General features: G+C 35.8%; 1 protein-coding gene across 5 annotated transcripts in view; it reads left to right on the top strand.

Annotated features, from left to right (window-relative positions):
* The window catches only part of Herc1 (HECT and RLD domain containing E3 ubiquitin protein ligase family member 1), a 202,647-nt gene that overhangs the window by 123,156 nt on the left and 61,843 nt on the right, over positions 1-17,648 (top strand). For all 5 annotated transcript variants that reach the window (XM_047542544.1, XM_047542548.1, XM_047542545.1 and 2 more), the window contains exons 27-35: positions 38-253; positions 1,222-1,342; positions 1,608-1,845; positions 1,962-2,155; positions 5,875-6,030; positions 7,481-7,587; positions 8,118-8,228; positions 11,366-11,542; positions 17,356-17,595. In XM_047542544.1, the coding sequence (XP_047398500.1) occupies positions 38-253; positions 1,222-1,342; positions 1,608-1,845; positions 1,962-2,155; positions 5,875-6,030; positions 7,481-7,587; positions 8,118-8,228; positions 11,366-11,542; positions 17,356-17,595 (1,560 nt within the window). The remainder of the gene's footprint in view (positions 1-37; positions 254-1,221; positions 1,343-1,607; positions 1,846-1,961; positions 2,156-5,874; positions 6,031-7,480; positions 7,588-8,117; positions 8,229-11,365; positions 11,543-17,355; positions 17,596-17,648) is intronic.

Consider the following 17,648-nt stretch of genomic DNA (forward strand, 5'->3'; position numbering starts at 1 on the left):
TCAAGGAAGATCTCTAAAATATATTCTTTTCCTCAAGCTTCGTTTGGAGGCACTTCACCAGATCCTTGTTCTGTTGTCTGGGATGGAGGAAAAAGGTAGCATCTCGCTGGTAGGAAGCAGGTCGAATTCAGGCTTTCAGTCGTCCACACTGCTCACATCTGTGAGATTACAGTTTCTAGCAGGTTGTTTTGGTTTAGGCACTGTTGGACACACAGGAACCAAAGGGGAGAGTGGCCGCTTGCATCACTATCAGGTAGGTGATCCTTTATAATGTATTCAGATTTTAACTGTCTTTTTATAAAGTCAGTTTAATAATATGAAACTTTGTGGTATTTATGATTGAGATTTTAAAAATATATTGTAAATTACTGTTTAAGATATCGCATTGGTTTAAATTTCCTAAGTAGTGTGTTTGGAATTAGGTGAGTCATATTACTCTTATACTTTGGGGTTCTTTGCCAGCTCAGTTTCATTAAACTTTAACAGATTGGATGGAACTAGATCTAAGTTGAGCTAGGAATTACAGTTTGGGAAGATGGGTTTCAATTTCAATAGTTTACATTTTAGTTTGATTATTTTACCTGGTTTTCCTGATTCCTTTTATAGTTTTTTAAAAATTTTATCTTTATGTCATATTTAGAGGGGGAAATTGCTTTGTGAGAAAGAAGAATTATACAGAATCAAGAATTAGCAGGCATTGCCAGTTGTAGTGGCACATGCCTAAATTCCAGTGACTCAGGAGGCTGAGCCAAGAGGATCACAAGTTTGAGGCCAGCCTCCGCAACTTAACATGGACCTAAGCAAAAATAAAAAGGACTGGGGGTATGGCTCAGTGGTTAAGTGCCCCTGATTTCAATCCTTGGTACTCTTTCCCCCCACAAGAAAAAAGAATTAGCAAGCATTTAAAATTAGCTTTAGGGCTGGGATTGTGGCTCAGTGGTAGAGTGCTTGCCTAGCATGTGTGAAGCTCTGGGTTCAATTCTCAGCACCACATATAAATAAAATAAGTAAAATAAAGCTCCATCAACAACTAAAAAAATTTTTTAATAAAGAACTTGCTCTTAAAAAAATAAAATTAGATTCATTATAAACCTTTCATATGCTGAAATATATGAAACCACTGTAGGGCCCTAGCATAGACTAGGAAAAAAATGTTATTACTTTTTGATGCAAAAAGGTGTTTTTGTGAATATAAAGCATGAATCTTTATGTGTAATTCAGGATGGGATCAGAGCAGCTAAGAGAAATATTCAGATTGAAATCCAGGTGGCTGTGCATAAGATTTATCAACAGTTGTCTGCTACCCTGGAGAGAGCCTTGCAAGCAAATAAGCATCACATTGGTGAGTAACTGTCCCTTTCAATTATAAGATGCAAAGGTACATTTTGGCCTGAGGTATGGTAGGTAGTCATGGTTTGTATTTTATGTTTAACATTAGTAGGCTGACATTAAAAAATAAATATTTGAAAATGTAGTAGTATTTTATATTACTATTTGCATTTTAGAAAAAAAATATTTTAGTAAATGCTTTGTTTACTTCAAAGGAAATTCTCAACTCTCTCCCTCCCTCTCTCTCTCTCTCTCTCTCTCTCTCTCTCTCTTTTTAGAAGCCCAGCAGCGTCTCCTTTTAGTTACAGTTTTTGCCCTGAGTGTTCATTATCAACCAGTGGATGTTTCTTTGGCAATTTCTACTGGTTTGCTAAATGTATTATCACAGTTATGTGGCACAGACACCATGTTAGGACAGCCCTTGCAGTTGTTGCCGAAGACAGGTGTTTCCCAGCTTAGCACAGCTTTGAAAGTGGCCAGTACAAGGTTGCTCCAAATTCTAGCCATCACTACAGGGTAAGTATTAAAATGTCTTGGTAGTATTATATGGAGCTGTGTCTTTCTACATTTTTCACAGTGTTTACCACTCTGTGTTCTTCTTACTACTTATATTTTCTTTTTATTCCTCTTAGGACCTATGCTGATAAACTAAGCCCCAAGGTAGTTCAATCCTTGTTGGATCTACTCTGTAGTCAGTTGAAGAACTTGTTGTCCCAAACTGGTGTACTACTTATGGCCTCTTTTGGAGAAGGGGAAGGAGAAGAGGGTGAAGAAGAAGAAAAAAAAGTTGATTCCAGTGGAGAAACTGAGAAGAAAGATTTCAGAGGTATTATAAACCTTTTTCTCTGTCATTATTTACAAGCATTAATTGAATCTTCATTGTGTGTGTGTGATAAGAATGTAGACTTCCTTCCATTGTGGGGAATGAAAGGATTTTTATTTGTTCATTTATAAACCCATTTTCTCTCCAAATATGATTGATTAAGATGAGCTTCTGATTGAACTTCCTGTGCTTAGACTCTGTTCACTCTGATGTTGCAGCCTACTGCCCTTATACTAGGTTTAGCTTTTCATTGACTGTCAGGACTCTAGTACCTAGATTTTTAGTGACCAATTTCCCCCAGGTTATGTACTGCCTAGTGGGAGGTGGTACAGGATTGGGGGTGGGAGGGGTAGACTCAGATTTTTTTTATCCTTTGACCCTGACACACTGTCTCTCATCAGTCTTAGCCTAAGTAGTCCTTTGGGATTAGGGGTTTGATATTGGATCCTGGGTTATAATTAGAGGAGATTGTTTTCCTCCTAGATTTTCTCTTCTCTAGTCACTAACAGAATTCTTCAACTTATTTGATTGCTGACATATCATTTACTTATAGTTTCATAGTAAACACTATTTTTTTTTTGTACTGGGGATTGAACTTGGAGACACTTGACCACTGAAGCACATCCCCAGCCCTAATATTTGTATTTTATTTAGAGATAGGATCTCACTGAGTTGCTTAGCACTTCATTTTTGCTGAGGCTGGCTTTGAACTCAAGATCCTCCTGCCTCAGGCTCCCAAACTGCTGGGATTACAGCTGTGTGCCACCATGCCTGGCACAAACACTATTTTTAGAAGAACTTATTCTCTTAATCATCAGAATGATGAAATGCATCATTTATATAACTAAAGGAATAAAGGTCTAAAATTGGTCATTTATTCAAAAATGATTGTGAACCTACCATGTCTCATTACCACTCTGGGAGTCCTTAAAATCCTTTTTTTTTTTTAAGCTGTACTAGGGATTGAACGCAGGGCCTCAAACATACTAGGAAAGTGCTCTACCATGGAGCTACAGCCCCAGCCCTTATTTTATTTTGAGACAGGATCTTGCTATGCGAACTTGTGATCTTCCTGCCTCAGCCTCCTGAGTACCTAGGATTACAGGTGTGTGATACTGCTCCTGGCTTCCTTAAAGTCCTTAGATTAGATGAACAGAGGGAAGAAGCAAGTTGGTTAACCATTCTGTGCCCCAATTCTATCCACTGTCAAGTAAGGTTATTTATAGAACCTCTCTGAAGATTGCTGTAAAGATTAAATAACTTAATACATGTAAAGTAGTGTCTGAGACATAGTGAAAGCTCAATGGATATTAATATTAATATTGGAATATTATAACAGATAATATAAATTTAATAAAAATGCTATTGAAATCTTTAATATTGTTGTTGGTTTGTGGATGGATAGAAAGAGGAAATACCTTTGGGATGCAAAATGATAAATACTTATCCCTGCCCTCGTACTATCCAGGATAAGAAGCATGTAAACAGATAATTACAGTGTATTAAAAGATACTCAAAAGAAGTATCTAAATCTCAGAAGTCAGAATGTAGGAGGATTTAAAGGTTAAGGACTAGCTTTTCAGTTTCAAATCCTAAACCAGTGTCAAGTTCCTTTTTTTCTGTTGATATATAGTTACAGTACTTACACAAAGAGCTTAGGCAGACTCACTAGGTATGAGAAAGTGAAAGCAAGGTTTTCCTGCCACCACCTGCTTTCCTGAGATCCAGTGAGGGATAAAGGGTGTTTAAGGTAGGTTCTCACCAGTCTGTGCTGAGTCCTGCACAAGGAAGAGATTATGCAGTTACTTCTCAGCCTATAGGGCCTGCATAAAACTGGATCCTTTCGTGTCCAGTAAAGAGAGAAACAGTTCTTTTGAGACTGAATCTTGGCATGTGTAACAGAGTTCATGTTCATTCTTCTCAGTTATCCTAGAGAGAAGGCCATTGGATCTTTTCTTATTTATGGAGACAGTTGGGAATAAGACTGACTCTAGTCAGCAGGGGCTAGGCATTCAGAGGCAGGCTTCCCAGGTATTAATAAACCCCAGTCTTTCTAAATAAAATATTAAAAGGATGGTATATCCTTCATTTCAAATGTAGTATTGATACTGCAACACAAACTATATCATCAGATTTTATTGACCAGCTTTATATTTAAGGTCTCCAGGCTTATGTTTTATTCCAGAAATACTTGCTGGGTGTAGACCTCATACTAGGGATTTTCCCAGGGACCTCTGCTGAGAGAGAACTCTTCATAAAAGAGGTAGCTTTTGAACTGGATCTTGAAGGAATGTGTAGGGACAAGCTTGGAGTGAGATATGTGGATAACCGGGGCAGGTTAATACTTTGTATTCTTCAAACTAATATAAAAAGTATTCACTTAACATCTGGGTAAAGAGGCAGGGTGCTATGTGGAGGAAATGTAGAGAAGAAGTTTATAGTTTTTTTCCCTGTAATTGTCCTCAGCACTTTAATCTTGTCATAGTCTTACATACCTACCTGAGCAAAACAAAATTTCTTCTATTAGTTGGTTGTTTCTTCCCATGAAAGTAGTTTCCTAATCTTCTGTTGTCACCATAGCATACCTCTTGGCAGTAGTCTCCCCTCTATGACAAGTAAATTATTAGTGTGTTCTTTAATTCAGCATATCAGAATCTTCCTGAAAGTTTTATATATATATATATATTATGTAGTATATGTATATATGACATATTTATATATTCTTCTCTTTATATTGTTATAATTTTCCATGTTATCTGTCCATTGGGGTTGGTCATTCTGGGCAGCTGCCTCAGTGGCACACTTCTGATCCTGTCTCTGTGTGAGACTTTGACAATCTGAGAAAGTGTGAAAGGTGTTGTGTGGTAAGGGGATGTGGTGTGATACGGGAAGAGAAGATAGTTCTGTGTGACTTCGAAGTGCCTAGGGTATAGGGAAACTGAGAGGGGTGACAAAGGAGAGACTTGTGCTGATGCTGTGGAGAAACTGAGAAGATTGGTTGTTTAAGGCAAGATTGTGTGAAAGGTCTTGTACATAAGAGTTTGCTCTCAGGCAAACTAGACTGAGGCCTAGGAATGTGTTTCTTTCTAGAATTTGAGAACAGAAAATCTTTTTTTAAAGATGTGGTTCTTAATTTAGGGAAGGGAATCATGGATTTTTTTGAAAGTGTAATTAAATTTGTAAACTTTCTTCCTAATCAATACACACACACACACACACACACACACACACATACACACACACACACACACACACACACACACAAACACTTATATAAACTTTTTCATACAAATTTAGGGAATTCACAGATCATCATTCTCAAAATTCTATCCAAGAAAAAAAAAAAAAGAAAAAAAAATCCCATTTGTTTACAATTAAAAAAAAAAAAAATTCTATCCAGCAGAACTATAGACTTGGGTAGGGAACCATTGTTTTTCAGAGTACCACTTTTTAAAAAATGGGCAAAACAAGTACATATGCAAATTCTAGCATGCTAATTCTTTTTATACACTGATGTAAAAGACGTTTCATTTGGCTTTATTTATTTATTTATTTTTCCTCTCCCTATTCTATTCTTTCAATTCTCAAAAATCATTAGCTTACTGAAAAGCTAGACTGTGAATCAAATTTGTACATAGTACAATCCAATACAGGTTCTGTGAGATAAGATTACTTCCTGATGACTTTTGGTTATAACATAAATTTGTTTCTTCACTTTTCAGCTGCTGTTAGGAAACAACATGCAGCCGAGCTTCATCTAGGGGATTTCTTAGTTTTTCTTCGAAGAGTTGTGTCTTCAAAAGCAATTCAATCAAAAATGGCTTCTCCAAAGTGGACAGAGGTGCTTCTAAATATAGCATCTCAGAAGTGTTCTTCAGGTATCTGTCCCTGGCCTCTGTTTTAAGAGTAATTTTTATGTATCATGCATATTTTATTAAGAGATTGCCAGACTTTGACAACATTAGACACTCAACCTTGATTTCAGAGCTTTTCTTTCTCATTTGATTGAAAGAAAGCTCTAATTTCAGGTGTAAAAACTGATAGAAAATTAATAATAAAAAGTGACACTGGAGAAAATTGTGGATTTATTCTAGAAAGCTTGATTTTATTTATTCAGATGATAATACATTCTAAAAATAAGTGGTAAACATACTGTTTAATATGGTAATTTGATATAGGTTCTGATCTCATTTCTTGGATCTGTCCATTTTCTCTTACCATGATGTGATTTTAGTTGCCTTGATTATGCCTTCTGAATATGTGATATCTATGATAGTTCTGTACTATAAACCTAATTCCTAGTTTTTAATCTAAAAGTCTGGTCTGCTTACATAGATTATTGACTTTCCTAATCTGATTTGTTTTTTAATTGTGATAAAATATGCATAATATAAAATTTACCATTTTGCCCATTTAAATGTACAGTTCAGTGACATTAATATATTAACAATTTTGTACAACCATCACCACTATTCATTTTGAGAACTTTTTCATTATCCTTAGTGTGTTTAAAATATGCCAAAACATAATATAATGAATGGCCCACCATATGTTATTTTATATGTTTACATTCTTACTATAGTTTTTCTTAATTAGTTTAACTTACAACAGCTTTTTTTTCCTTTAATAAGGTAGAACTTATATTGTTAAATCCTAAATCATAAAGAAAACTCATATATTCATTTATTTTGAACTGCTTTTATTATAGTTATGAGAATTTTTTAAAGTATATATTTATGTATCAGTATTCCATCTGTACTTTGGCTATCTTTAGAAAAGTAAAAATTGCTTACTCCCCATAAACTCTAGCAATCTCTGTGAAACAGTCAAGGCATGAACTAGGGAGAGGCAGTGAGGGTACAAATAAGCACAGACTTTAGAGATTCACAGACATGTTTAAAATTCTACTTCTATTTGGCAAATTATTACATTCTCTGATCCTGTTTCCTCATCTTTAAAATGGGACTGTAAGTTCAGGGCCTGTGAGGATTAATGGGGTTAAGTGTGTGAAACGCATAGTATAGTACCTAGCATGAGTGGTTATTATAGTGCTTTTTCTGTGTGTGTGTGTGTGTGTGTGTGTGTGTGTGTGTGCGCATGCGCACATGCACATATATATGCATACATATACATATATTGAAGCATAAATATGATATTTATTTGCATTAATGGGTGTAGTGTGGGTTCAGAATTCATGTGCTGACAGGTTTAAGTGAAGTTCATTCCACTTATAAATGCTTGCAGCCCTGGGTTTTTTTAAAAGGAGTTCATTTTAATTTTTGAATTTAAGTCACATTGATAATAAGCAAACATCTTTTTTTCCTCCAGGTATTCCTCTCGTTGGTAATTTAAGAACAAGGCTCCTTGCACTTCATGTTCTTGAAGCTGTGCTACCAGCTTGTGAATCTGGTGTAGAAGATGACCAAATGGCCCAGGTTTCTATTTTTTAAAGTTAATGGAAGATATTTTACATGTCTTCAACATTATTCACCAAAAAGCTAAACTCTTGTATATAGCCTTTCTAGTTATATAAATTTGTCATTTCTTCAGTAGCATAACTTTCACTTTTAACATTGCTTTCTCTGTTATTTCACTTTTAAGGAGGAAAAAGAGAAATTAAGTTATGGGGTGTGAGAAGTAGAGGGATTAGGAATACTTTCAACATCAAAAGGAAAGGACAGTCTGTGGAATTTTTTACTAGATTGGGCCGTTAGAGGGAGAAATGTGTGAGGTTGTATAGCCTTATCAGAGGTCCATACATAATGCTATAGAACCTACTTTCTAGTGTGTCAGTGATCTTTCTAAAAATATATATTTAACTTACAACCACCAAAAATAGCTGCTAGACATTGGTATAATGAAACTAGATGTGACTTAATATTATAGTTACATGATATATCTTTTCTAAAAATACTTAAAATTACCCTTTATAAATTTCATCATGCTTTTTCCCTCAATAAAACAGGTTGTTGAACGCCTATTTTCCCTTCTATCGGATTGTATGTGGGAGACTCCCATTGCTCAGGCTAAACATGCTATTCAGATAAAGGAAAAAGAACAAGAAATAAAATCACAGGTAAGTGATTTTTTTCAAAAGATGTTTTTAGATAGCATAAGTGAATATCCTATTACCTGTGTCTGGATGCAAGGTCTTCTGTGGGACCTTACTCTATTAATTATTCCATTGTCTCTTTCTGTATTCTGTCTCCTTCTCCACTCATTTCTTCCCTTCATATTATAACCATGCCTATCTTTCATTCCCACTCTCTGAAATCACATTTTTTTATCCATGAAGCTTTCTTTATCCTCTCTCTTGTCCTTCACGAGTAAGCCTTTGCCACTTCTTTGCTTATTATCTCTTCAACCTAATTGATTATATTCCAACCATATGCTGAAATTAAACCACAAAGATAAGGTCAGTTCTAAATACAATGTAAAGTGTTCCTTAGTATTCATAGGGAATTGACTTAGGGATCTTCCAAGGATGCCAAAATCAGTAGATGCTAAGTCTTTCTACAAAATGGTGGGGTGTTTACATATAGTCTGTACATATTATCCCCTATACTTTAAATCATCTCTAGATTATTTCTACTAGTAGTATAATGTAAATGCTATGAAAATAGTTATTGTATTGTTTAGGGAATGATAACAAGAAAAAAAGTCTGTCCATGTTCAATATAAATAGATTTTTAAAAAAATTTCAATCTGTGGTCAGTTGAATCTGTGGATACAGAACATGGAATAGGGAGGGCCTACTGTATACTTCTTTGTCCCCACTCTACTTGACCTCCAGAAATTGTTTTTTTAAAGCACTGCTTTTTTGGAATCTGCACATACTTTCCACCAATTCTTGGTTCTTGCTGGAAGTAACTCTTTGGTGGCACTTTGACCTTGCCTTTATACCAAAATGTTGGTGTTCCTCATAATTTATTCCTTAGCTTCACCCTTAGTCTTGTTCATACTCATGACCATTTTCACCTTCATGCATCGCTTTCCAAACCTAAATGCTAGCCTGTTGTATCCCCTAAAGTCTTTCCATTTTTTTTTCCTGTCCCATTTTTTTTTGTGATGGTACTACTATTTCCCTAGTTTTCCAAACCTGTATTCCTGGTCATTCTACATTCTCCTAATGTCCCCATCCATGTAGCTATGAGGCTTCATTGATTTTTACCTCCTAAATAGCTATTGAATCCACCCAACTAAGTCCTTCTCTTAGTTTTTATTATTCCATAGTTTTTTGGTTTTTTTCTACCTTAGTTCAGTGGCCTCTTATTCTCCCTTTTTGGTTCTTCTTTTTTTATTTAATCTGAATTTGGAGTATCCTGAGGCCTCTTCTTATTTTCAACTATCACTCTCATTTCTTTTTCCATATGCAGAGAAACCTTATTTGGACCCATATGTCATTGATTCCCAAATTTTTAATTCCAGTTCTGGCACTTTCTGTGAATTCTAGACTTATATACCCATCTTCTGTTTGTCTCACCACTTGAATGATAATCTAGTAGCCATCTCATACTCAGTATGTCAGAATTGTCATCCTTAGTTCATCATATCCCATTCCTTCCTAGGTTATTCAATTAAAAAAACCTTGTAGTCATCCTTGATTCCTCTATTATCCCTCTGCCTTTTTTCTATTTATATAATCTTCAGGCTCTTCCGTTGGCTCCCCTTTAAAATATAACTTGAATTTACCTACCTCCTCACCTTCTCTCTCATTATCTTATTTTGAGGCTCTGTGATTTCTGGTCTAGATCATACAGCATAACCTCCTAACTGGTCTGTCTACTTCCATTGTTTCTCTCTATAGTCCATTCTTCATATAGGATCCAAAGCAGTCTTTTAAAATTATGAATCAGAGCATATTGCTCCTGTTTAAAACACTCCAATGATTTCTCATCATTATTAGGATAAAATCTAAAACTTCTTGACTTTTCTCTTTGCTAAGTGGACTCTGAACAGCTTTTCCTTCTTCCTTTTTCATGAATACACAAAACTTTGTTCCTTCCTTGGGACTTTAAACTGGATATTCCCTCTAGATATGTTTCAGAAACATCTTATCATTCGGGTCTCAACCATAATCATCACTTCTTCGGAGAATCCTTTCCTAATCAATATAGAGTAGTTGTCACACATTCTTTGTCACATTACCTATTTTAATTTCAATGTAGAATTTAGTACCTGTTTTTTCTTTTTCTTATTTGTTATTTTCTCCCTCTTCTAAGATACACATTCTGTGAGAGCAGAGATTTTTGTCTGTTATCTTGTTATATACTGCAAATATAGAGGATCTTGTAGGCTGCCCAGCACAGAATAGATGCTTAATAAATGCTCATTGAGTAAATTTAGGCCCTCCCTATTTATTACCTGAAATCTTGCAGCAATTCCCTGATTGGTCTCTTTGCCTTCATCTTACACACCCCTAGTAAAATGATGTTGATAAAGTGCTGATCTGATCACAGATCCCTATGTAAGTCATCGGTGCTATAGAATAAAGTTCAAACTTAATGTGACTTACAAGACTTCCATGATTTTGTTCCTTCTCTTTCTGGGCTTATTTTCTGTCTTTCTCATCCTCTGGACATTCCATACTGCTTGCAGTGACTTTAAATCACTGAATTCTGTAACACTTCCATGCTTTGGCCCATGCTGTGTACACTGCCTGAAGAGCCTGTCTCTTCTTTGATCATTTGCTTAATGCCTTTTTCTTTGTATTGGGATTGAACTCCGGGTGCTTTACCACTGAGCTACATTCCCAGCCCTTTTAATTTTTTATAGTGAAACAGGGTCTTGCTAAGTTGCTTATTGCAGAGATAGCTTCGAACTTGAAATCCTCCTGTCTCAGTCTTCTGAGTCTCTGGGATTACAGGCATCTGACATCACACCCAGCATTGTTAATGCCTTTTCATCATTCAGGACTTAACTCAGAAGTCACCCTCTTTTGAATGCTTACCTTTTGAAGCATGGTTAGACATTTATACATTTATGTTTCTACTATATCTATCATGTAACTTGTGTTATTTTCTTAATGCAATACTTACATCATTTATCTCTTTGTCCCTTAAGTGGAAAATAACCTTTTAATTGGCAGGGAAATGTCCTAGCACAAATAACCAAAAATTGGCAGATAATAAATATTTTTGGCATTAAAGAGCCACAGAATATATTAGAGATCTGGTTTACTCCAAAATACTGAGTCAACTTTCTTTCTTGTAGAAGCAAGGAGAATTGGAGGAAGAAGACGAGAATCTTCCTATACAAGAAGTATCTTTTGACCCAGAGAAAGCTCAGTGTTGCCTCGTGGAGAATGGGCAGATTTTAACTCATGGCAGTGGAGGAAAAGGGTATGGATTGGCATCAACTGGAGTAACTTCTGGATGCTATCAGTGGAAGGTGTGTAGAATTTTAAGTACTTGTTAGCATTTTGTCTTTTGGTCCCTTTTCCCCAAGATCTTTAAAAAAAAAAAAAATCTGGGGAAAGACTTTCAAATCATTTTGTAAATGATGTTCTATTAATATATAAGACATTATCATAAATGGAAACTGAGTGAAGGATTTATATACACAAACTCTACTGTTTCTGTAACTCTTTAATAATTCTAAAATTATCCTAAAATTTTAAAGAATAAGTGGTTAAAAAATCATGATATATCCTAGCATTGAAAATGCAGCAACATGTATGTGCTCTGTCTTAAAAAGCTACGTGGCATCATCCTTAGGTTTTTATATTAACTTTGGCTTATATTTTATTAAAGATTTTTGTTGTTGTACTGAGAATCAAGCCCAGGGCCTCACACATGCTAGGCAGGTTATCTACCATGTTTGGTATATCCCATTTTGTAATTACAACTTTAATATTTTTCTTTCATTCTTTATTTTCATATAAAACTTTTCCTCAGGAGGGTTGAATACAAGAAAGATAAAAAAACTTTCACAGAAAAACATTTTTATACAACTTAAACAGAAGGGTCAAGAACTGGCCAGGACAAAATCCCAATTAAAAATTTTTTTCAAGATAAGTTTTCAAAATTTTATACTTCTTTTCATCCTACCACTAATACAGTGAGCAGCTAGGAAAGATTAGACTCTTTCTAAGGACAGTTTTCATTTAAATAAACTAAGGTGTATTGGGTATTAGGAGAAAGATGAAGGATGCCAGGTCAAACCACCAGTGTATTGTTTCAAATTGCAACTAATTCAGAAAGCTGAACACAGTAAGTGAAAAGCAGCAGGACCTCACCAGCAAGGGTTGAAAATTCAGTCTAGTGTAGAGGGTGAGAACTGGGCCTGATGGCACATGCCTGTAGTTCCAGTGACTCAGGAGGCTGAGGCAGAAGGATGTCAAGTTCAGAGCCAGTCTCAGCAATTTAGTGAGGCCCTCAGCAACTTACCAAGGCCCTGTCTCAAAGTAAAATATTAAAAAGGGCTGGGGATGTGGCTCAGTGGTTATGCACCCTGGGTTCAATCTCTGGTACCAAAATAAATAAATAAATAAGAGTAGAGGGTAGAATATTACTCCTTCTAGTTTCCTATACCCCAACTTGCAGCTTTTGGTAGGAATCCCAAGTTAGATATGTAATTAGTCTTGGTATCTGAAATATATAGCCAAATCACAAGCTCAAATTTAGATGATTCCATACAAAAACAAGCCCTTTCTCACAGGTATCTACAAGGGACAATTAAGCCAGTATTCATGATATTTTCATAGTATACAGACCCACAGAGGAGTGTCTTTAATCTGCAGTGATCCCAGAATTTGAGTTTTGTTCATTGAGTATATACCTGCTTTTAGTTGAATATATACCTGCTTCATTTTGGACTGAAACATCCCATAGCAGACAGTATCAACTTTTAGCTTAGAATCAGGTCCAGACTAATTAGAATGTGTGAGTTCAGAATTCCAAAAAGCCAGCAGCTGTTTTGGGCAACATAAAGCCTAGGTGCTGTAGGAACAAACAACTTTGTGTTAAATCCAGGTAACCAGCTAAGCTTTCCTGAGTAAGCCCTTTTTACTTGTCAGTCTTAAAGTTCAAATTGACCCATGCAAAAATATGCACTTCAGGCCAGAAAATCGTCAACCTCTGAGAGTCAGACATCTGATTTTACAAAACTCATTGGCAACTAAAAACTGCTTTTAAAACTCTAAAAGTGTATTACATATCTCCATTTGGAGCTTACCTCTCTTTATTTTGTCTTTGTTTTTCCAGGGACTCCCAATAGGAAAAAATCACAGCAACAAATCATCAGTTATGGTCACATGTTTTGTTTTCAGTCACACAGAATTTAAATTGCATTTCACCCACAGATGGCAAAAAACAAGGGAGTTGTATCCCACTAACCTGTTTTTCTTTTGCAGCTTTCCCTAATCAGAATCATCCTTAGCTTTTTGAAGGTTGAAGACTAACATTTTGCATCCATTTTAATCAAATATCCAGAAATATGATAAAAGTAACTTTTAAAATTTTTCTTCCCTCCTCAGATCTGAAGTTCACTCAAATCCTAGCAGTAAATTTAGCATTTACAACATTAATTGATTGGGGAGGAGAAGCTGTTGTAGCAGTAACTGCAGAAGGCTGAAGAAAATAGAATGTTTCTTTTCCTTTTTGCTCTAGTCTAAAGCTTTGCCCCAGCCCTGGGAACTCATTTAAACTTTTCTCCTCCAACTTGGTGGAAAGAACATCACATACTTTTAGTATTTTTGATTTATTCAAAGCTCACTTTCAGGGTTTTTTAAAATCCTTTCTCCTCCTACTGGAGGAGAGAGCAATTACAAGCTAATTTTTATTCTTTGGCCCATCCAAAACCCATTTCTGGGAATATTTGAACCCTTTCTTTTCTGGAAGAGAAAACAACACAAATTCACCTGAGTTACTATTTATTCTTAACTTCAGCTAGCAGGGCCAAAAGTAGCCAGGGATCTAGTGAACCAAATGTGGCTGGACCTGTCATTTTGAAATTCTTTAGGTCACTTAACCTTCCACAACAAATTAGCACCTCATCTGCTGTTTGATACAATGTGTAACTCCATAGTTATCCAGGCACTAGAATTTTGTTTTTTCCCACTCCTTCTCTTTATTTTTCCCAAATAATGCTCTAACTCTATTATTTTGAGGGTCGTTCTAGTAATCTCGCTGTTACCACTGTGTCAAGGGTCCCTAAGACCACCCTCACATTTAGACATTCACTTGGAGGATTCATAAGTTTTAGCATATAGTTGTCCTCGTGATTTAGACAATATAATCCCTGCATCTTAAAGAAGAAAAAGTAGGTCCAAATCTTCAACATGTCGGCTTAGGATCAGACTTCCTTAACAGGACTCCCATAGTACAAGAAATGAAAGCAAGAATCAACAACTGGGATAGATTCAAACTAAAAAGCTTTCTCTCAGCAAAGGAAACTATCAGTAATGTGAAGAGAGAGCCTACAGAGTGGGAGAAAATCTTTGCCACTCATACTTCAGATAGAGCGCTAATTTCCAGAATATATAAAGAATCAAAAAACTCTACACCAAGAATACAAATAATCCAATCAACAAATGGGCTAAGGAAATGAACAGACACTTCACAGAAGAAGATGTACAAGCAATCAATAGATATATGAAAAAATGTTCAACATCTCTAGTAATGAGAGAAATGCAAATCAAAACTACCCTAAGATTCCATCTCACCCCAATTAGATTGGCGATTATCAAGAACACAAGCAACAGTAGGTGTTGGTGAGGATGTGGGGAAAAAGGTACACTCATACATTGCTGGTGGGTTTGCAAATTAGTGCAGCCACTCTGGAAGGCATTGTGAAGATTCCTCAGAAAGCTTGGAATGGAACCACCATTTGACCCAGCTGTCCCACTCCTTGGCTATACCCAAAAGACTTAAAATCAGCATACTACAGAGATACAGCCACATCAGTGTTCACAGCTGCTCAATTCACAATAGCCAGATTGTGGAACCAACCTAGATGTTCTTCAATTGATGAATGGATAAGGAAACTGTGGCATATATATACAATGGAATATTACTCAGCCATAAAGAATGATAAAAATTATGGCATTTGCAGGCAAATGGATGAAATTGGAGAATATCATGCTAAGTGAGATAAGCCAATCTCAAAAAACCAAAGGATGAATGATCTCGCTGATAAGTGGATAATGACACATAATGGGGGGTGGGAGGGGTTAGTGTTAGTATTAGGGTTAGGTTTAGGGTTAGGGTTAAGGAGGGTGGCAAGAATGGAGGAAGGAAGGACTGTATAGAGGGAAAGGAGGAGTGGGGGGAAGGGAAAAAAATAACAGAATGAATCAAACAACATTACCCTATGTAAATTTATGATTACACAAATGGTATGCCTTGACTCCATGTACTAACAGAGAAACAACATGTATCCCATTTGTTTACAATTAAAAAAGAAATGAACCTCCAGAAAAAAAAAAAGATAATATAATAACATAGTAAGGATATGTAGTCTTATGATAAGGGAAGGGAAAGACAGGTGCAGTCTGGAAGAATACATGTGCTCACTTCTTTATGTTCTTATCCTCCCATGAGCACAGTGTTTCCCTAGCAACAAAAATGCCACAAACAATACATGTGTGATGTTTCAAAGGAATTCCATTAGAGACTCAGAGCCCAAGGTTTTTCTGAGGACTGGTCACATTAGTCATCTTTTACCTGACATGTACCAAGATTCCAGACCTCCAGAAGGAAAGCTTATGTTCATTGTAAACCACATTGTTTTTTTCACATTTTTCATCCAGTGAACCACCTTATCTCTTAGAAAACTTTTGTTTTAGTGTGGGAAACTGTAAACCAGTTGAGTTCACAGGATCACTGTTGCAGGCAGGCCTTTTTTTAAAAAATTTTTCTTATTTTTTTATTTTTAGTTATACATGACTGTATAATGTATTTTGGCAGAATATACATACATAAAGTATAACTTACTCTGTTAGGTTCCCATTCTTGTGATTGGACATGATGTGGAGTTACCCTGATAGAGAGTGTACAAATACAAGGCTAGGAAAGCTATGACCAACTCATTCTACTGTCTTTCCTATTCCCCTCTCCCATCGCTTCCTTTCATTACCCTTTCTCTACTCCTGTCTGTTTCTATTATTCCTCTCCCCAACCTCCCTTGTTTTAGGTTAGCATCCACAAATCAGAGAAAATATTCAGCCTTTGGTTTTTTGCGATTGGCTTATTTCACTTAGCGTGATATTCTCTAGTTCCATTCATTTACCATTTGCTGTAATTTCATTCTTCTTTATGGTTGAGTAATATTCCATTGTGTGTATATACCACATTTTCTTTGTCCATTCATCCATTGAAGGACACCTAGGTTGTTTCCATAGCTTGGCTATTGTGAGTTGAGCTGCTATAAACATGGATGTGGCTGTGTCACTGTAGTATGCTGTTTTTAAGTTTTTTGGGTTTATGAAAAAATGTTCAACATCTCTAGCAATTAGAGAAATGCAAATTAAATCTACACTGAAATTCCATCTCACTGCAGTCAGAATGGCAGTTATAAAGGATACAAGTAACAATAAATGTTGGGAAGGATGTGGGGAGAAAGGTACTCTCCTACACTGTTGGCAGGACTGCAAATTGGTACAACCACTATGGAAAACAGTATGGAGATTCCTTAGACAACTTGAAATGGAACCACCATTTGACCTAGGCAGACCTTTTTAAGAATAACAGTTTAAGCCAGCTATATTAACTTTTTTCTGAACAGAAGTTTGCTTGAAAGTAGTTTTAAGGGGCTGGGGATATAGCTCAGTTGGTAGAGTGCCTACCTCGCATGTGCAAGGCCCTGGGTTCAATCCCCAGTACCCCCCCAAAAAAAAAAAAAAAAGTAGTTTTAAAAGCCATGTGTAAAGAATTGAACCTTTCCCATTAATTTTCTGACTTGACATACTTCCTCAGGATCAAAATTAAATTGTAAGTTAAAATTGTGTATTTTAAATGTTAAAGTATTCAAAGGTTATTTTAAGCATTCTGTAAGGTAAAGAATGAATTCCCCTTAAAATCTTAATAAACTGATTAAGTTATTTCTACTTTTATATTATTTCTACTTAGGCTGAAAAGAAAGTTAAAATGTTCCCATAAATGCATAAATATTATTTATAAGCATAACCTCCAGTATTGGTTTATGCAGTTAATAGCATACAGATTTTTTTTTAGTACTAATGAATATTATAACATTTATTTTAGTTTTACATCGTGAAGGAAAACAGAGGTAATGAAGGCACATGTGTCGGAGTTTCTCGTTGGCCAGTACATGACTTTAACCACCGCACCACCTCGGATATGTGGCTCTATAGGGCCTACAGTGGTAACCTCTATCACAATGGAGAACAAACACTGACTTTGTCCAGCTTTACTCAAGGAGATTTCATTACCTGTGTATTAGACATGGAAGCCAGGACTATTTCCTTTGGGAAAAATGGAGAGGTACTGAAACTTACTCACAAACTTTTTTTTCTTCAAATTTACAGTTAATTATT

The sequence above is a fragment of the Sciurus carolinensis genome, chromosome 2 (genome assembly GCF_902686445.1).
Source record: "Sciurus carolinensis chromosome 2, mSciCar1.2, whole genome shotgun sequence".
Classification (NCBI taxonomy): Eukaryota; Metazoa; Chordata; class Mammalia; order Rodentia; family Sciuridae; genus Sciurus; species Sciurus carolinensis.